Here is an 18,907-nt window from a genome sequence, read left to right as displayed (position 1 = left end):
TAGGTCCATACCATTTCTGTCCTTTATCGAGCCCATCTTTGCATGAAATATTCCTTTGGTATCCCTGATTTTCTTGAAGAGGTCTCTAGTCTTTCCCATTCTGTTGTTTTCCTCTATTTGTTTGCATTGATCCCTGAGGAAGGCTTTCTTATCTCTTCTTGCTATTCTTTGGAACTCTGCATTCAGATGTTTATATCTTTCCTTTTCTCCTTTGCTTTTCACTTCTCTTCTTTTCACAGCTATTTGTAAGGCCTCCCCAGACAGCCATTTGGCTTTTTTGCATTTCTTTTCCATGGGGATGGTCTTGATCCCTGTCTCCTGTACAATGTCACGAACCTCATTCCATAGCTCATCAGGCACTCTATCTATCAGATCTAGGCCCTTAAATCTATTTCTCACTTCCACTGTATAATCATAAGGGATTTGATTTAGGTCATACCTGAATGGTCTAGTGGTTTTCCCTACTTTCTTCAATTTCAGAAATATCAATAACCTCAGATATGCAGATGACACCACCCTTATGGCAGAAAGTGAAGAGGAACTCAAAAGCCTCTTGATGAAAGTGAAAGTGGAGAGTGAAAAAGTTGGCTTAACGCTCAACATTCAGAAAACGAAGATCATGGCATCCAGTTCCCTCACTTCATGGGAAATAGATAGGGAAACAGTGGAAACAGTGTCAGACTTTATTTTTCCGGGCTCCAAAATCACTGCAGATGGTGACTGCAGCCATGAAATTAAAAGACGCTTACTCCTTGGAAGGAAAGTTATGACCAACCTAGATAGCATATTAAAAAGCAGAGACATTACTTTGCCAACAAAGGTTCGTCTAGTCAAGGCTATGGTTTTTCCTGTGGTCATATATGGATGTGAGAGTTGGACTGTGAAGAAGGCTGAGTAATGAAGAATTGATGCTTTTCAACTGTGGTGTTGGAGAAGACCCTTGAGAGTCCCTTGGACTGTGAGGAGGTCCAGCCAGTCCATTCTGAAGGAGATCAGCCCTGGGATTTCTTTGGAAGGAATGATGCCAAAGCTGAAACTCCAGTACTTTGGCCACCTCATGCGAAGAGTTGACTCATTGGAAAAGACTCTCATGCTGGAGGGATTGGGGGCAGGAAGAGAAGGGGACGACAGAGGATGAGATGGATGGATGGCATCACTGACTTGATGGACATGAGTCTCAGTGAACTCTGGGAGTTGGTGTTGGACAGGGAGGCCTGGCGTGCTGCGATTCATGGGGTCGCAAAGAGTCGGACATGACTGAGTGACTGATTTGATCTGATCTGATCTGAAAACCATTTGGCATGAACAAAATATGTTCATGGGCTTTTTGAGTAGCTCAGCTGGTAAAGAATCCATTTGCAGTGCAAGAGACCTCAGTTCCATTCCTGGGTCCAGAAGTTCCTCTGGAGAAGAGATAGTCTACCCACTCCAGTATTCATGGGCTTTCCTGGTAAAGGATCCACCCACAATATGGGAGACCTGGGTTTGATCCCTGGGTTAGGAAGATCCCCTGGAGGAGGGCATGGAAACCCACTCCAGTGTTCTTGTCTGGAGACTCCCCAAGGACAAAGGAGCCTGGTGCACTACACATGGGGTCACAAAGAGTTGGACATGACTAAGCGCAGCACAGCACAAATATGGTCATGGACATTTCGGATAGGAGGAAAATGTCAAGAAACTTTTTGCATGGACCAGATGTCTCATGGACCTTTTGGCAAGGATCCAATGTGTGCTAATCTCCTGACCTGCAAAGCTATTTCTGGGACTTTCGGTATACTGACCTTAGCCATCAATATGCATACTCCCTGGTATGGTTTTCTTCTAGATCCCTTAGTATATTTTTTGTTTTTAGAGAAACTAGGTGTTCCTTGGCCCTTTTAGGCTATCCTGTACCTGTGTATCAGGGTGTAGAGGTGAGGCTTTCCTTTAAAAAAAAATTATTTATCTATTTGTATGGGTTCTCAGTCTCATTATATCATGCAGGATCTTTCCTGGCAGTGCACGGACTATCTAGTTATGGCATGTGGGCTTCTCTCTAGTTGTGGTGCGTGGCTCCAGAGCATGCAGGTTCAGTAGTTGTGGTGCATGGGCTTAACTGTTCTGCAGCATGTGGAATGGGTGGCTCAATGGTAAAGAATCCACCTGCAATACAGGAGACGCAGGTTAGAGCCCCTGGAGGAAGAAATGGCAATCCACTTCAATATTCCTGCCTGGAAAATTCCCATGGACAGAGGAGCTTGGCAGGCTACAGTTTGTGGGGTTGCAAAAGAGTCAGACATGACTTTGGCAACCAAACGAATGTGGGATTTTAGTTCTCCAACCAGGTATTGAACCCATGTCCCCTGTGTTGGAAGGTGGATTCTTAACCACTGGACTACCAGGGAAGTCCTGGGGTGGGGCTTTGCTCTCCCTCTCTCTGTGCATGTGTGATCTCCCAGCTAAGCAAATCTCTCTATCAAGACCTCTGCCAAGACACATACAGAATATCTATGCCAAGTCACTGCTGTACACTAGTGAGAGTTTGAGGGCCATGTCCTTTCTGTTATTTTTTTTCCTTGAGAGATTTTCTCCAAGAAACTCCATGTTATATTTGCACCATGTTAATTTGTGCCCCATTGCACAATACTAATAATACCCAAACACAATTTTAAAAAACGCTTTCTGTGGTCCGTAGATTCAGAGAAATGAGAAAGGGAAGAGACAAGAGGAAGAAAAATGCTCTCTGTTCTTCTCTGAGGTCATGTATAGCAGCTCATTTCCGGAGCTGTGAGTGACTGGTACTGTGGATTTAAAAAACAGAAGTTTAAAGATATGTTTAAACTTTGGCTTATAAACAGAGATCGAAATCATAGCTGTTTATCATCCAACTCTATTACTTTGTCCTCTCCTTTTTTCCAGTTTGTTGGGCTTTCTTTGCATAACATCAATGTCTGAAGAAGTTACTTATGCAGATCTAAAATTCCAGGACTCCAGTCAGACAGAAAATATCCAGAAGTTTGACAAATTTGAGAAAGAAGGTAAGATTTTGAGCTATAGATGTGTTGTAAGGTGGTCAGGGTGTACAAAGTGGCAGAAGCGTTAAGAGTAGGTTCCGCTTGGATGTTAGTGAATTGGCAATGATTTCTCTATTTGAATTTTTAATTAAGCATCTTAATTTTATCCAAACTACCAAAAATGTCCATACAAAATGACTGTAAAGTTTTTTTAAGGCAATGATCAAGGTACTGGACACTTAATCTTTTACAAATTTTCTGGGTTTTTTTTTTCATATCATAATCAAGATAATTATGATAGGATAATATTTTCATATGACTGGATTGTGAAACATTTTTCCCCCATGAAAGGAAACTATGGAACAATGAACATGTGCTGTCCAAGAAAGTCAAGGCTTTGTACCTTCTTTTTCTAAATAAATGCTAGTGTGTATGTGTGTGTGTTTGGGGCACAAGATACCAGAGAGACAGAGAGAGAGACAGAGAGGAACTTTAGAGGATTTCATTTGAATTTTTTTTTTTTTTACCAAACTGAGCCTATATTAATCTCTAAAAATGTTTCTACTTCTTTTGGAGATCTTTTCCCAATTTAGTAAAATAATAGAAGGGGTTAAATTAAATGAAAGGATACATCAAGTATTAAAGGAAGAAAAGAGATAAAGAAATATCAGAAGAGACACATTCAAATCCATCCTGTGCCAGGAAGTTTGATATTTTTTAATCCTAATTTATTTATGAGATAAATGGACTACTTGTGTTTACTTTCTATACTGTAATTTCCATCTTATTCACAATTATGTATTTCTCCAATTGTATGTAGCTTCTACCTCCTGGCTTTTTGTCTTTTGGATGAAATCTGTCCCAGAATATGCAAACTTAAAATCAGTGTGCATAAATTAAACAGTAGATATGGATAACACGAAAAGTTGGTAGAAGCAGTGAAATTAGGAGAGAACCAATAGAAAACTTCTCATATAGTCTTTAAGTGTTCTCCCTCTCCCCAAAATGTAGCATTCTTTGAAGTTCTAACTTTATTGTGAACAGCATTTTCATTGTTGAATCTTGGGTCCATTTATCATTAGCATTGTAAATCCTGAGAAGGGATAACACCTTAATTCTGTGGCCTTTTCCTCTAATACAAACTTTTTTTTTTAAGGACAGGAAGTTAAGGATTTTACAATACTTTCTGCCAACTTCCTTGTTGGTATTTCTCCTTTTATATGGTTTGAGAGGAATAGAACATATCATGAACTTAATATACCATAATTGCTCTTAACATATCTCATCACATTCTATCTCATTTTCTGTCCTACTAATTGTCCTTATTCTAAATTTCCACTTCAGAAATTCTTTGACTCCAAAAAAATCTTGAATCCATGTCTTGTTGGCTTTCTCAATTTTGTCTAAGTTTCTCATTATTCAGCTTAAAGTTTATACTGTATAATATAAACTTTGTATTATTTAACATCTATCCCTTAGTCTCATATGCTCCCTCCTTGTGCTTTTTCCTTGAAAAATTCCAGTTCTTAAATATCTACCCACTTTGTGCCCCATCTGAGCAGCTGAACATTGCCACATAAAAATGCACAAACTCTCAAACCCAGCTTACTCTCATTTGCCAATATATGTATATGTGTGTTCAGTATTGTCCAACTTTGTAGCCTCTGTGCAACTCTATGGGCTGTAACCCACCAGGCTCCTCTGTTCATGGGATTTTCCCAGGTAAGAAGAGTTAAGTGGGTTGCCATTTCCTTCTCCAGGGAATCTTCCTGACCCAGGAGTTGAACCCATATCTCCTGTGTCTCCTGCATTGCAAGCAGATTCTTTATCGCTAACCCACTGGAGATGTCCATTTCATTTGACAAGCTTTGCTTCTATTTCATTCTATCCCTTTTCTTTCTACTACAAAAATTTCTATTCTGCTTTATTTTGACTCATACTCTCTGTTTCACTTCTAGATGATATTTACAATATCCTGTTTCACTCATCAAAAACCAAATCTTTTCATTTGGTTCTAAATTTCAATCCAAGTATCCTTCTCAAACACATTTCTTCAACAATTTTCAACTTTCTCTCTTGCTTTATTATTCTCTCTCCTTCCTTTAGTTCATTACCCCTTTCTGGTACAGCAACATACTTTTTGGTGGCCATGGTGATTTAGTCACTAAGCTGTCTCCAACTCTTTGCAACCCCTGAACTGTAGCCCACCTGGCTCCTCTGTCCATGGGATTGTCCAGACAAGAGTACTGGAGTGGGTTGCCATATACTACCCCTATTTTAACAAAAAATAATCCTCACTTGACCACTTAAGTCTCTCCATTTTCCCTCCATTTCTTCATCTCCTTCCACAACTCAACTTGTTGAACCCATTGTCTTTGGTCACAGACTCCTAGTTATCCCTCTCTCTCTTCTCATCTAACTCTACTAGGTTTCTGCTCTCAGTGTTCCATGAGGATTATCCTTGTTTCAGTCATGGATGACCTCATCCCTGACCCATTGTGACAGTCACATCTCTGCTCTAATCTGTCTCCTGACTTCTCCTTTGACCACTTCTAATATCATTTCTCTTGGAAACAGTGTCAGGCTTTATTTTGGGGGGCTCCAAAATCACTGCAGATGGTGACTGCAGCCATGAAATTAAAAGATGCTTACTCCTTGGAAGGAAAGTTATGACCAACCTAGATAGTATATTCAAAAGCAGAGACATTACTTTGCCAACAAAGGTCCGGCTAGTCAAGGCTATGGTTTTTCCAGTGGTCATGTATGGATGTGAGAGTTGGACTGTGAAGAAAGCTGAGTGCTGAAGAACTGATGCTTTTGAACTGTGGTGTTGGAGAAGACTCTTGAGAGTCCCTTGGACTGCAAGGAGATCCAACCAGTCCAATCTAAAGGAGATCAGTCCTGGGTGTTCTTTGGAAGGAATGATGCTAAAGCTGAAACTCCAGTACTTTGGCCATCTCATGCGAAGAGTTGACTCATTGGAAAAGACTCTGATGCTGGGAGGGATTGGGGGTAGGAGGAGAAGGGGACGACAGAGGATGAGATGGCTAGATAGCATCACCGACTCAATGGACATGAGTTTGAGTGAACTCCGGGAGTTGGTGATGGACAGGGAGGCCTGGCATGCTGCGATTCATGGGGTCACAGAGAGTCGGACACGACTGGGCAACTGAACTGAACTGAACATCATTTCTCACCTTGGCCACAATTCTTTAGCCACTCTGAATCTTTTCTGTTTTTTTTCAAACAGGTAAAACTTTTCTCCAAATTAGAGTCTTTGAATTAGGTGTCCTTGCTATCTGCAATTTCTTTGCACTGATTTTTCATTCCCAGTGGCCATAAGTTCTGAACTAAATGCTCTTTATAATATAGCTCAGTTTCAAACCTATGCATACCATTTAACAGTTAGAGATATCTCTCAGCTCTCTCATAATTAAAATTTGTCTCCTGTGAAAGCAGGGGCTGGTATGTCTTGCTCACTTTTGTATTGTTAGTATCCAGACTACTGTCCAGTGTACAGATATATTCAATAACTATTGATTAACTGAATATATAAATAAATTAGAAAAAGCATGTAAAAATAATAGCACTTGAAGTCATGTTTCTGACCTTAGAAATGATCTTGACTATGTAATCCTTTCACTGTTAACTATTGTCCAAGGTGTAAAAACATTGTTTCACATTTCATTTTCAATTCTCTCTCTATTTCACAGTATCATGGTATCACCAACTGTGATATGAAGGACATAGGTACAGTATAGGAAGTATAGTAAGGTTATGTTATCTCTGAATTATATTTTCAAGAAATATCTAGTATCCATTTATACAAGTAATGATTATTTAAATCACATAGTAATTTAATAGCAATTAATTTATAATATGAAGTTTATAATTTCTTGAGTTTTTTTTTAATAGGGAAATGATCTTTTCAACAAATGTTCACAGTTCAACAAAAAAGAAATATTCAATCAAAGTTTGCTGCTCAAAGCATGAAAAAATTCTGAGGAAACTATTCAGTCTGACCTAAGAACTGGCTGATGGGAAAACACCCAGGACATTACAGGGACACTTTCTCATGTATGTTCCACAGCCAAACTCTCAGTATTTTCTGGGGAAAACATAGACAAAGGAAATTATTTTCTCTGATACCCCACATTTGTCAACTCAAGGAAGGAATGCTTAAATTGACCTTGCTGTTAGCCGCTTGCTGCTCAGTTTCCCCAATTTTGTACAGACAAGATATATCTTTTTCAGATTAATTGGTCTTCTCACTTCTTTTTCTTTCTCTTTTTCATAGATTTACTATTTATTTTTATTGGAGTGAAATTGCTTCCACTGTGGTATTAGTTTCAGGTGTAAAGCAAAGTGAATCAGAAATACATGTACATATGGTCCTATTTTGGATTTCCTTTCCCCTTTGTTGTTGTTTAGTCACTCAGTCATGTCTGACTCTTTTTTGACCCCGTGGACTATAGCCACCAGGCTCCTCTGACCATGGTATTTCCCAGGCAAGTATACTGGAGTGGGCTGCCATTTCCTTCTCCAGGGGATTGTCTCAACCCAGGGATTGAATCATGACTCCTCATGCATCTCCTGCTCGGCAGGCAGAGTTTTTACCATTTGGCCACCTGGGAAGCCCTTTCTTTCCCCTTTAGGTCAGTACCTTCTCACTGGTTTTTCATCCCCATTTTTGCTTCTGTTTCTTGAATCAGCCTATCAATCCCAAGCTTCTGCTTTGAAAACCAGTTTGCATGCAAAACAATTAACAAAATGTTTTTTGACTTCTTCTTGACTTACTTGGTCTTTAAAAAGTTATTTTTAAATGCCTTTGAGTTTCTAGCAAAACACATTCCTTTACCACAGACCTATGAGGAAAGAAATAAAGACAACATAAATGAACACATGAATCGAATTAAAATGTACACCGTTCTAAGTGTCTTTACTAATTTTGCTTCCCACAGACCCACCTGTTCCTTCCCACGTATGGCGTCAAGGAGCCTTGGCTCTGACTCTTCTGTGCCTTCTGCTGCTGATTGGCCTGGGAGTCTTTGGAGCCATATGTATGTATTCCCTATGTTTTTACTGCCAGGGAAAACACTTAGAAGTGAGTTTTGCTCTTTAAATCGAAGCCTTGGAATAGATGATATGTCCACAAAGGGACTTAAAACTAGGCAGTTACAACACGGTACTTACTCTCTTTCTAAAATTTTACAATTAAAAATTTTTTAAATGTAAAATTTTATTTTTAATTGGAGGATACTTGTTTTACAATATTATGTTGGTTTCTGCTATACAACAGGGTTAATCAGCTATATGTATGCATGTATCCCCTCCGTCTTGAACCTCCCTTCCAATGCCTCATCCCTCCCCTCTAGGTTAGCACAGAGCATCGGTTGAGTTCCCCATGTTATATATAGCACTTATATGTAAATACCTGTTTATTTTACATATGGGAATGTATATGTTTCAATGCTACTCTCTCAATTCATCCCACCCTTTCCTTCCCCAGGTGTGCCCACAAGTCTGTTCTCTATATCTGCGCCTCTATTCTTGTCCTCTAAATAGGGTCATATGCATTCAGTCTCTTTCCCTTACTTCTGTGAAATAACTGCTTCCCTAGACATTTAATGTTCTTAATTCAGCGGAAAGGAGATGATGGTTGTACTGAGAGACTGCAGTTTTTTTTTTGTTTGTTTGTTTTGTTTTTATCATTTCTCTTTTCTTCAAATGTGACATTCACATATCAGATTTAAAAACTTTGAAGACAGGCATGGAAAAATTGAATAAGCTACAAAATTTCAAAGAAGAACTTCAAAGAAATCTGTCTCTACAACTCATGCAGAACACAAATAGTTCCCAGAAAATCAGGAACCTTTCTATCAAACTTGAGGAAATAGCCACCAAATTATGTCGTGAGTTATATACAAAAAACAAAGGTAATCCATTATTTCTTTCTGAATTATTTATTAGACAATGAACTAAACTTTGGAGTCACTTGATCACTTCACCAAAAGCTAGCAGCCTTTCCCAGGAAACTATTATTTGGAAGAAAGAATTAAATGTGGGTGATTGAAGACCCATTGATGTTTCTGTGCAGTTAGAAGAAAAACAGAAAAATAACTATAATTCCCAAATTATCAGGAGATGATACTTACTGAATAAGATGGTCTGCAGTTTCTATATTCTGACGTTTACCACTACTATTTTGGGCATGGAAGTCAATAGAATATAGAGAGGAAAGGATAGATCACCTCTTTAATTTATTTTCCTGTGGGGTTCAGTGGCAAAGAATCCACCTGCAATGCAGGAAGTGTGAATTCCATCCCTGGGTAGAGAAGATCCCCTGAAGAGAAAATGGCAACCCACTCCAGCATTCTTGTGGGGAAAATCCCATGGACAGAAGAGCCTGGCAGGCTACAGTCCATGGGGTTGCAAAAAGTCAGACACAGCTGAGCATGCATAAGGCACATCTGAGCACTATATGATTTTTGGCTACACTGAGTCTTTGCTGCTGTGTGCAGTCTTTCTCTAGTTGTGACAAACAGGGGCTAGACTCTAGTTGTGGTGCATAGGCTTCTCACTGCAGTGGCTTCTTATTGTGGAGCCTGGGCTTCAGTAGTTGGTGCACGGGCTTAGCTGCTCCATGGCATATGGAATCTTCCAGGACCAGGAATTGAACCAATGTCTCCAGCATTTGAAGTTGGATTCTTAAACATTGGACCACCAGGGAAATCAGATCACCTCTTTATGTTTTTTAAAAAGAAGAGCAATAGAAGATATATCACCTTTTTATAGATGACCTTGTTCCTAAATGTCACTCAATGTTTGATAAGAGTTAATAGAAAAAAAAATTCAAGTTTAGTCTTACCTTTGGAATTGGGAGGCATTAGTCTTTTAATATCTCTAACAGTTTCTATAGTTATTATAACTAAAACATATTGTCATCTTAAGAAGTCTCCCGAATATTCAAAAAGTCAAAGAGCTGGAAATGCTCTAGTTGGAAAAGGCAGTATGTCTTGTGATTGGCCTTTATTGCCATGTAGAAATACACAAAATGACAAAGTGAAAGAAGAAGATTAATTAGTTGCTAATCAGGGCTCCTGAGACTGGAAAATAGACTGAAATCCAAGTGTTTGATTTCAAATGTGTTCAAATTATGTTTCGGACACATTGTGGTTGTATATGGGAGCCTGGAATACAAGATTTATTTTCTTCACTTTTGGTGTTAGAAGAAGAAAGACAAGTAAATATGCTTTATTTTTTTAAACTGAGAGGACAATGGGAATAATAAGAATTATGAAGATATCTACACAACCAAACGAAAGTATGCTCTTCTTCCAGAGCACAAATGTAAACCTTGTCCAGAGGAGTGGATGTGGCATGATGACAAATGCTACCTTCTACATGCCTACCAACGTCAGGAAACGTGGCAAAAGAGTGATGAGATTTGTTCTGACTACAATGCCAGCCTGTTGACGATTAAAAGCAAAAGTGTGTTGGTAAGATCACATGGATCTCTGCCTGTAAGGGAAGAAGTCACTTTCCCCAACATAGAATAGAGGGGGAAGACATGTTGGGGAAGATTTGTATTAGTCCAGACATGAATCTGGCTTATTTTAGTTGGGGTATGAGGTGAACGGAACTTAGTATACTCATATCACGATACCGAGTCAAGACAGGCCATGTGAAACTTTAGCTTAGCACCTTAGCATCAGTGGATTCTCAGAGGCTGATGGGCAGATGGTAGATGTGGAGTCCCCAGAATCTTTAGGTCTGTGAATATTTCCAAACTAGAACTTTAGAATCAATTCTCAGGACATAGGTTTGAGCATTTATCTAAAAACAGAAGATTTGTAATTATTTCTGAGTTTTACCAATTCTGTAAAATCACACAGAAGGAGGTTCACCGTTTCCACCCTTTTGCATTTGCATTTTTTTAACTAAGAGGAAAAGGCTACATATACTAGAATAATGATGCTTTCGAACTGTGGTGTTGAAGACTTGAGAGTCGCTTGGACTGCAAGGTGATCCAACAAGTCAAACCTCAAGGAAACCAACCCTGAATATTCATTGGAAGGATTGATGCTGAGGTGGAAGCTCCAATACTTTGGCCACCTGATGCAAAGAGCCAACTCATTAGAAAAGACCCTGATGCTGGGAAAGATTGAAGGCAGGAGAAGGGAAAGACAGGATGAGATGGTTGGATGGCATCACCTACTTGATGGACATGAGTTTAAACAAACTCTGGGAGATAGCAAAGGACAGGAAGGCCTGGTGTGCTGCAGTCCATGGGATCACAAAGAGTCAGATGTGACTGAGCAACTGAACAAAAGAATTAAGATTAGGTGGCAAACGGGAATCCCCTGGAGGTCCAGTAGTTTAAAGACTTGGCTCCTTCACTGCTATGGTCCCAGGTTCAATCCTTGGTTGGGGAACTAAGATTCCACAAGTTGTGTGGCACACCAGGGCCAAATAAGTAAATAAAAGAGAGATGGCAAAGGCAAGTGCCAAGCAGATATATTGCACTGAGTTCCTGGGTCCCAGGAAAAGGGAATTCTCTGAAAGATTTAGTTATTTATTTATCTTATTTTTTTTCTAATATTTAAATTATATCTCTATATTTTGGAGAATATAAAGAATCCCATGGAAAGAGGAGTCTGGTGGGCTATAGTTCATGGGGTCTCAAAGAGCTGGACACAACTGAGCGACTAACACACACACACACACACACACACACACATTTGGACTTCCCTGGTGGCTCAGCAGTAAAGACTCCACCTGCCAATGCAGATGTGGGTTTGACCCCTGAGTGGAAAAGATCCCCTAGAGTAGGAATGGCAATCCACTCCTGTATTCATTCTTGCCTGGAGAACTCCATGGACAGAGGAACCTGGTGGGCTATAGTCTGTGGAGTCGCAAAAGTGTAGGGCATTACTTAGCAACTAAACAATAACAACAACAACAACTCTCTAGAGTTTACTTATTCATTGGCATTTGTGGTTTTTCAGATAGTAATCCCATATTTATTTTAAAACAAAAATATATTTTTTTCAAAAGTCTCAGCTTCCTTACTGTCAGAATTCTTTTTCTTCTTTATAAAAGGCAGCAAATCAATCTAGTTTCTGCCTAGTCTTATTATTTTCAAATGATCCATTCATAGTTATTTGCTTACCAAATGACTGGCATATAAGAAAAGAAAAGAAAAAAAAAAAAACTATTACTTTGGCTACATATCTCTGAACTGGATTTGAATTCTAGTCTATAACCATTCTCCTCTGACCTTATTACATTTTTCTCATACTCATGTTTCTCTTAACTTGGGTTTTTTGACGATGAACCATCTCTTCACCCCCAGATAATAACTGAGATACAAATGTTGAAAGACATCTCTCAGTAAGGGGCACTCTGTCTCAGTTTTTTTTTGATGGCATAGAAAATAGTAGAAAAGTGTCAAAGATGTCACCTTGACATAGTAATTTGTAAGAAATTACACTGTGAGGTAATTTACAGAAAAGGGAGACAATGATTTTAAAAGCCACCTTTGTTTCCTATAGGAATTTATAAAATCTCTGAAGTTAAGTAACTATTGGTTGAGATTATCTCCCAGGAAAGATAACACAAAATACAGAAACTTGGATACAATTTTCCCCCTCAACTGGTAAGTCTTTATTCTTGTTGAATTTTAATAGCTGGTTTCAGTAAAGGTGAATTTTCTCAGGGGCACTGTAGCTTCTACTGAAATTGTATCCTCAAAGAACCCTTTCCATCAGACTTCTATGATGTGTTTAATAATGAGAAAATTATTGCAAAGGGCTTCCCATTATCTTGACAACTACAAGCCAAATAAGGAAGGATTTCTGTGAATAATGCTTTTATCTAAGAAAACTATAGAAGCCAACACAATTCACTGGGCTTGAATATGTACTTAAAATTGTGCAATGCTAGGATTCTAAAACAAGTGAAAGAGGATGCACAGACAAATTAATTCAACAGATGAAAAGAATAAAATGTGTAAATGCTTCAGTAATAATACTCAGAATAACAAAAAATAGATTTTATCTTTGAAATTTATGTTATAACTGAAATTTGAAGTAGACATTTTTGAATAAAAAATTTAGAGATTGACTAGAAGAGCACTTCTGGTAAAGAGAATAAACTGAACATGGGCATGATATAAAAAAATATTTTGTTGCACAACATAGTAAGAAATTGGTTATAAATATGCCAGTATAAATGGACTCATATGTTGTATTTGTTCTGCTTATAATGGGGTGGGGTCAAGGCGTATATAAAAAGAATGCCAAAATTCATTTGTGTTTTATAATTCCTTAAATTTAGGAAGCAGGCAGGATTCAACTAAAGAAAGAAACAACAGCCTCAAACTGCTAGATGTTGTTTAGTCGCTAAGTTGTGTCTGACTCTTTGAGACCCCATGGACTGTAGTCTACCAGGCTCCTGGATTTCCCAGGCAAGGATACTACAGTGGGTTCCCATGCACTACTCCGAGGGATCTTCCCAACTCAGGGATTGAACCCAGGTTGCCTGCATTGCAGGTAGATTCTTTATCACTGAACCATCGGGGAAGCCCACTGGATGCCCTTACAATCTCACAAACTTATACAAATTTGTTTGTTGAGGACACATGAAGCTGAAGTGAACTCAATACATATGTGCTGGGGTGCTGCCATTCTGAATCTAAACCCTGAGATTCCTCCGTATACATGACGTTGGGCAAGGCAGCAAATAGAATCTTTGGTTGTGTTTTGATTATTGTTTTGTTGTGTCCTGCTTGTTTTTTTCCATCAGATAGAAATAGTATGGTAGGAATATGGGTCATAAAGATACTGCAGCTCCATCTTTGTCAGTCTGCAATGACAGCACAGAATAGGGGATATGCTTAGTTGCTTAGTCCTGTCCAACTCTTTATGATCCTATGGACTCTAGCCTGCCAGGCTCCTCCATTCATGGGAATTCTTCAGGCAAGAATACTGGAGTGGGTTGCCATTCCCTCCTCTGAACAGGGGATAGGATCTGCACAAAGGAGAGAAAGATGTATATTCTAAAGGTCTCATTTGGAGTGAAATTCTAGAAGTAAAGGTAGTGTGAGCATAAAGGGACAGTATAGATGTAATCTTGTTTCAAAAGCTAGAGTTTCCTTGTGTTTATTTATAATTATTGCTAATGGGAAAGTAAACTATAATGGGATGGAAAACGCAGTAGCTATTTCAAATCACAAAAAAATAATATAGAAATAGAAATATATCCTAGTATATGTATATAATACACTTTTACATGTATCATGTATGTTCACTATATGTAATTCCTTTTTTTAAATCTTTGATGTTATTTTGGATTTGTTTCTGGAAATGAGCTAGGATTAGTATAATCTGTGTTATGCTACTTCAAATAGAAAATTAAAGTTATTTGAGGAACTTATTTATTAATGATCATTAGTTACTAATCCAAGAGGTGATGCTAGATTTTTTCCCCAAAGATAATATATTCAGTTTATAAGTTTATCTTTGATCTCTAGTCTCTCACCAGTCATCTTATGTTGGGAGCTGGCAATCATTCAGGGCTTCATTGTAAAATTTCTGGAAAATGGCTGAGGGAAATGTCACTTGGAGATGATGCTGAGCTTAAAGTATCACAGATGAGGTTAATTTCTGATTTTGGTGATTATGAAAAATATTTGAGGAGGATAGCCTCAAAATTTATTACTTGTCCAGTTTTCCTGAAGAATCTAATGGAATTGCATTACTTTATTCATACTAGGTGCTGTGGAAGGGAGGTGCTAGATCTGGAAGAAAAGGACAACAAATACTCCAGCTGTGAGAAACTAGAAAAGCCTGAGAGAAATCAGGCATATTGTGACACTGCACATCTGTCCATAAAAATAAGTAACTTGGACACTTGCCATTCTAAATAATAATTAAAATTAATTTTAGACAACACAGACCATAGGAGCAGTGATATGTTGGATAAGTGATGTTTTTTTCTGGGACTGTGTTTCAAATGTTTGACTCGCCAAGTGTAATTCTTTATTTTCTCTTTCAGGTTTACAAGAAATACAAGCGTCATAAATGATAAGATGTATTGTGGATGGATACATTATACATCCGTTTATTATACTAAGTGCACTGAAACTAAAAGTATTATATGTGAGAAGCTTGCCCAATCAGTGAAGATTGAGAGTATACTAATGAGTGAAGTATTGGATGGAAGAAAGTAGTTAGTGCAATTATTTTGTCCCAAGCATTATCCTGCACTTAAAGGACACTTTGGGGACCATACATCTTGTTGACCACACCAATAGAATAAAGATACAGTACGACTACATTTCTGCCTCCCTCCTAACAATTTACATTTTCAAACTTTCTTCTTTCTCTTCATTTGCTGAGTAAATGGAGCCTAACGTCATAGTTATACTTTATGTTTCATTCACTCAATCCAGATACTTCTGAACATAAATACAGTATTTTGGGTGAGAATACAGAAAACTGATGGAGGAAATGGCAACCCATGCCAGTATTCTTGCCTGGATAATTCCAGTGGACAGAGGAGCCTGGTGGGCTGTAGTCCATGGGGTCACAAAAAGTCAGACACGACTGAGCACACACAGAAAACAGAAGCTAATTTTTCTTGCTTCTCCAGAAATAAGGTAAATATAAACTTTACAGAAATCAAAGAAAATGAAATCTTGGAATATATAAAGAAGATAATACCATCGTGACCAATTAGGACAAGACAGGTTGATTTACTTACTTTGGGGGAAAAAAAATAAAAGAGAGAATACAGTGCCATTTAAATAGATATAGAAAAAATGTTAGATAAAGTTCAACACCAAATCTCTTAGAAAACTAGAAGCAGAAGATATCTCTAATCTGATAAAGAATGTTAACATTAAAAAGAGAAAAAAAAAAAAAAACTAACAAAAGCAGCAGCAGAAACCCCTAAACATAACATATTTCTAGTAAAAGAGTGAAAGTTTTTCTTTTGAACCCTGGAAGAATATAGAAATTATCTTTATCAGTTATTTTATTCAACAACCTCTACTGTCTATTGGAGGTCCTGAAGGTGAAATAAAGCAAGAAAGAGATTAAAAATATAAAAAAGAGACAGAAATAAGATTTTATTTGTAGATCATTTAATTATTTACATAGACCAATATAATTTATAAACTATTAATTTAGCAAGCTCAGTGATAAATTATATATAGTATATTCTCAATTCATGCACATCATCATATTTCTATATATTAGCAATAAGTAGTGCAAAATAAAATTTACAAAAGCAATACCATTAATAATAGCATCTAAAAACATAGTAATAATAAAGATTAAAATGTGGAAAATCTTTACATGTAAATATTATATGCAGTGTGATCCTAATACCTCACCTAAAGTTACATCTCCTTCTAAAGATCTGTAAATCCAGAAACTGGTAATAACAGCATAGCAAGGGCCAGGACTCCACTGTCATGCCTCAAAGAAAACTACAAGCTGTTTGCTGCCAAATTAGCTAATATATACCCATTCCACAATGGAAAGAGCTTTGACAGGAATAGATGCATATTTGGGTATGGAATTCTTGTCCTGTCCATAGAGTTCATCCAGAACCAATATCCACAAACTGGAATAGGACCTTACATAACATCATGTCTGATGCTCTCTAGCATTCAGATAAGGGAATGGAGGATTGACCATGGGATCCACTAGTTACATAAAAACAGAATCAACACACAGCTTCAAGTCAGACAGAGCAATGGAAGGCTAAAGGTCCATTGAAAGCACAGTTGGAGATCCATCTCAAGAGTTAATACTACAACATGATGCCATCTTCCAAGTTATAATGTATCCTTTAAACCAATAACCTTTATATGGTACTGTGTCTTCAACAGATAGAATACATGGGTCTGGAAACCAAAGGGAGAGGCAGGAGTGACCCTTCTTACCATCATTTCCAGTAACTAACTTGGGAGATGCATGCCTTCTGTCAGAGTAACTCTGGGTTTAAGAAAATCTTGTCTGTAAAGAACAAAAGCTTCCACCAAGGGGCACAACATCTCTTTAGATGAATCGGGATGAGCTATTTACTCTGTCCAACAGAAGACGGGGCTGTTTTTACACCATAGGGGAACAGAAAGAAAGACATTTGGCATCCAGTTATGCCATTTGAGGACATATTTATAATCCATCCTCTATTTTGATGGTATAAAGGCAAATTCTGCAGTCTCAGCTTGAGAATGGTGTGATGGGTTCAAACCCCTGGTAGGCGAAGGTGACTAAGATCAGCAGATGTGTGGAGAGCGAGAAGAGTAGCCAAGTCCCTTTGCTGTTCACCTGAAACTATCATAACATTGTTAATCAGCTATACTCCAATATAAAATAAATAGTTGAAAAATTTTCTTTAAAAATAGGAGAGAGAGACAATGAGTGTCAGTTGTGACTCTGAGCTCAGCTGCAGGGTCGGGAGCTAGAATTAATGCCACACACCTTCCACTTACAAGTTTATTCCAAGAGAAGAGACATACCTTTAACCTCAACTTGCTTCATTTCCATGAAGAAATACATCTAGGCTGAAGAAAGTTAAATTGTACTGGACCCTATGACATGATATACAGATTTCTCTTCAGGACTGAAGGGCTTATTCTCCTAGTTGCTGGGAGAGCTATCAGCATCCAGCTATCAAGTGTGAGCCCTTGCCTCTGTTGAAGGGAATGAACTCAGTCAAGGTTATATTCCCTTCCCAGAGCAGCTCGTTTCTGCGATGTGGAGATGTGAAGGCCTTGATGCCTTGGCCTAATCGGGGAAAACTCAGAAGCTCTATTCCAGCCTCAGAGCTCCAACTTCCCTCTCTCCAATTCTGCTTTCTTCTGTTTTTTTCCACAAGTGGACACACCAAGGATGTCCCTGATAAACCTCCATCATACTAATCTTGACTTCAGAATCTGCTTCCCTGGAAATCAAGACTGTAGGGGTTGCTGACAAAATTAAAGAAAACCTCAATAAGTGGAGAGATAACTACATACTTGGATTAGAAAAGTTCATATTTGGGGGATGTCAACTTTCCTAAATTTGCCTCTAGATTCAATACAATCCCTGAATTTTTCAGAGGGATTTTTAAAAAGTGATGTGCTAATAGTAAGATTAATACAGAAATGCATAACATTTAGAATAGCCAACATAATATTGAAAAAGAAGAATATTTGCAGAAATTAGTCTTCAATAACAAGACTTACTCTAAAGCCACAATAATAAAAATAGTTTTGACTTGATACCAGGATAGGTATACATCCACAAGCCCAGATCAAGAGTCCAAGAAGAGAGGATATAGAATGAGGTGGTCAGAAAGTAAAAACTTCCAGTTATACCATATAGTTATTGTCCTGAGGATCTAATGTACAACACAATGACTATAGTTAATACTGCTGTGTGGTACAATTGAAAGTTGTTAATGGAGCAAATTCCAAGAGTTCTCCTCACAAGCAATTGTTTTCCTTTTTTCATATCTATATGATATGATGGATAACTAAATTTACTGCACTAATCATTTCATAATATATGTGAGTCAAATCATTATACTGTATACCTTAAGCTTCCACAATGCCATGTGTAAATTATATCCTAATAAAATTGGGGAAAAAAGAGTTTTGTTTGTTTGGTATCTTCAGCAAGACTGATATACGTCTTTCTGTTTCTTTTTTTTTTTTTTTTACATTCTAATAGTTATGTAGGGGTGTCCCTTGTTGGCTATCTTTTCTTGTGCTTATCTGACATTTGTATAACTTCTTTGATAGTGTCAGTGCCAATCTTTGGCCTATTTTGTAATACTTTATTTATAGTGTTGAGAGTTCCTGTTGAGAGATATAGTCTGAATATCAGACATGTTATATCAATTACGTGAATGGCAAA

The 18,907-nt window shown here is 37.9% G+C and overlaps 1 protein-coding gene across 2 annotated transcripts; it reads left to right on the top strand.

The window, feature by feature from the left end:
• Window positions 1–2,788: 2,788 nt before the first annotated feature.
• Window positions 2,789–18,642, top strand: CLEC12A (C-type lectin domain family 12 member A). Of its 2 annotated transcripts, none has more exons than XM_070371065.1 (6): window positions 2,789–3,017; window positions 7,955–8,053; window positions 8,762–8,929; window positions 10,335–10,492; window positions 12,548–12,651; window positions 15,051–18,642. In XM_070371065.1, the coding sequence occupies exons 1-6, from the start codon at window positions 2,927–2,929 to the stop codon at window positions 15,223–15,225; spliced, it is 795 nt and encodes a 264-aa protein (XP_070227166.1). In that variant the 5' UTR covers window positions 2,789–2,926; the 3' UTR covers window positions 15,226–18,642. The 2 variants fall into 2 exon arrangements, with proteins under 2 accessions (XP_070227166.1, XP_070227165.1); XM_070371064.1 differs by having other exon boundaries at window positions 2,792–3,017; window positions 8,741–8,929.
• Window positions 18,643–18,907: the final 265 nt, after the last annotated feature.

This window comes from Bos mutus, chromosome 5 (genome assembly GCF_027580195.1).
Source record: "Bos mutus isolate GX-2022 chromosome 5, NWIPB_WYAK_1.1, whole genome shotgun sequence".
Lineage (NCBI taxonomy): Eukaryota > Metazoa > Chordata > Mammalia > Artiodactyla > Bovidae > Bos > Bos mutus.
This window is presented reverse-complemented; position numbering and strand designations above follow the sequence as displayed.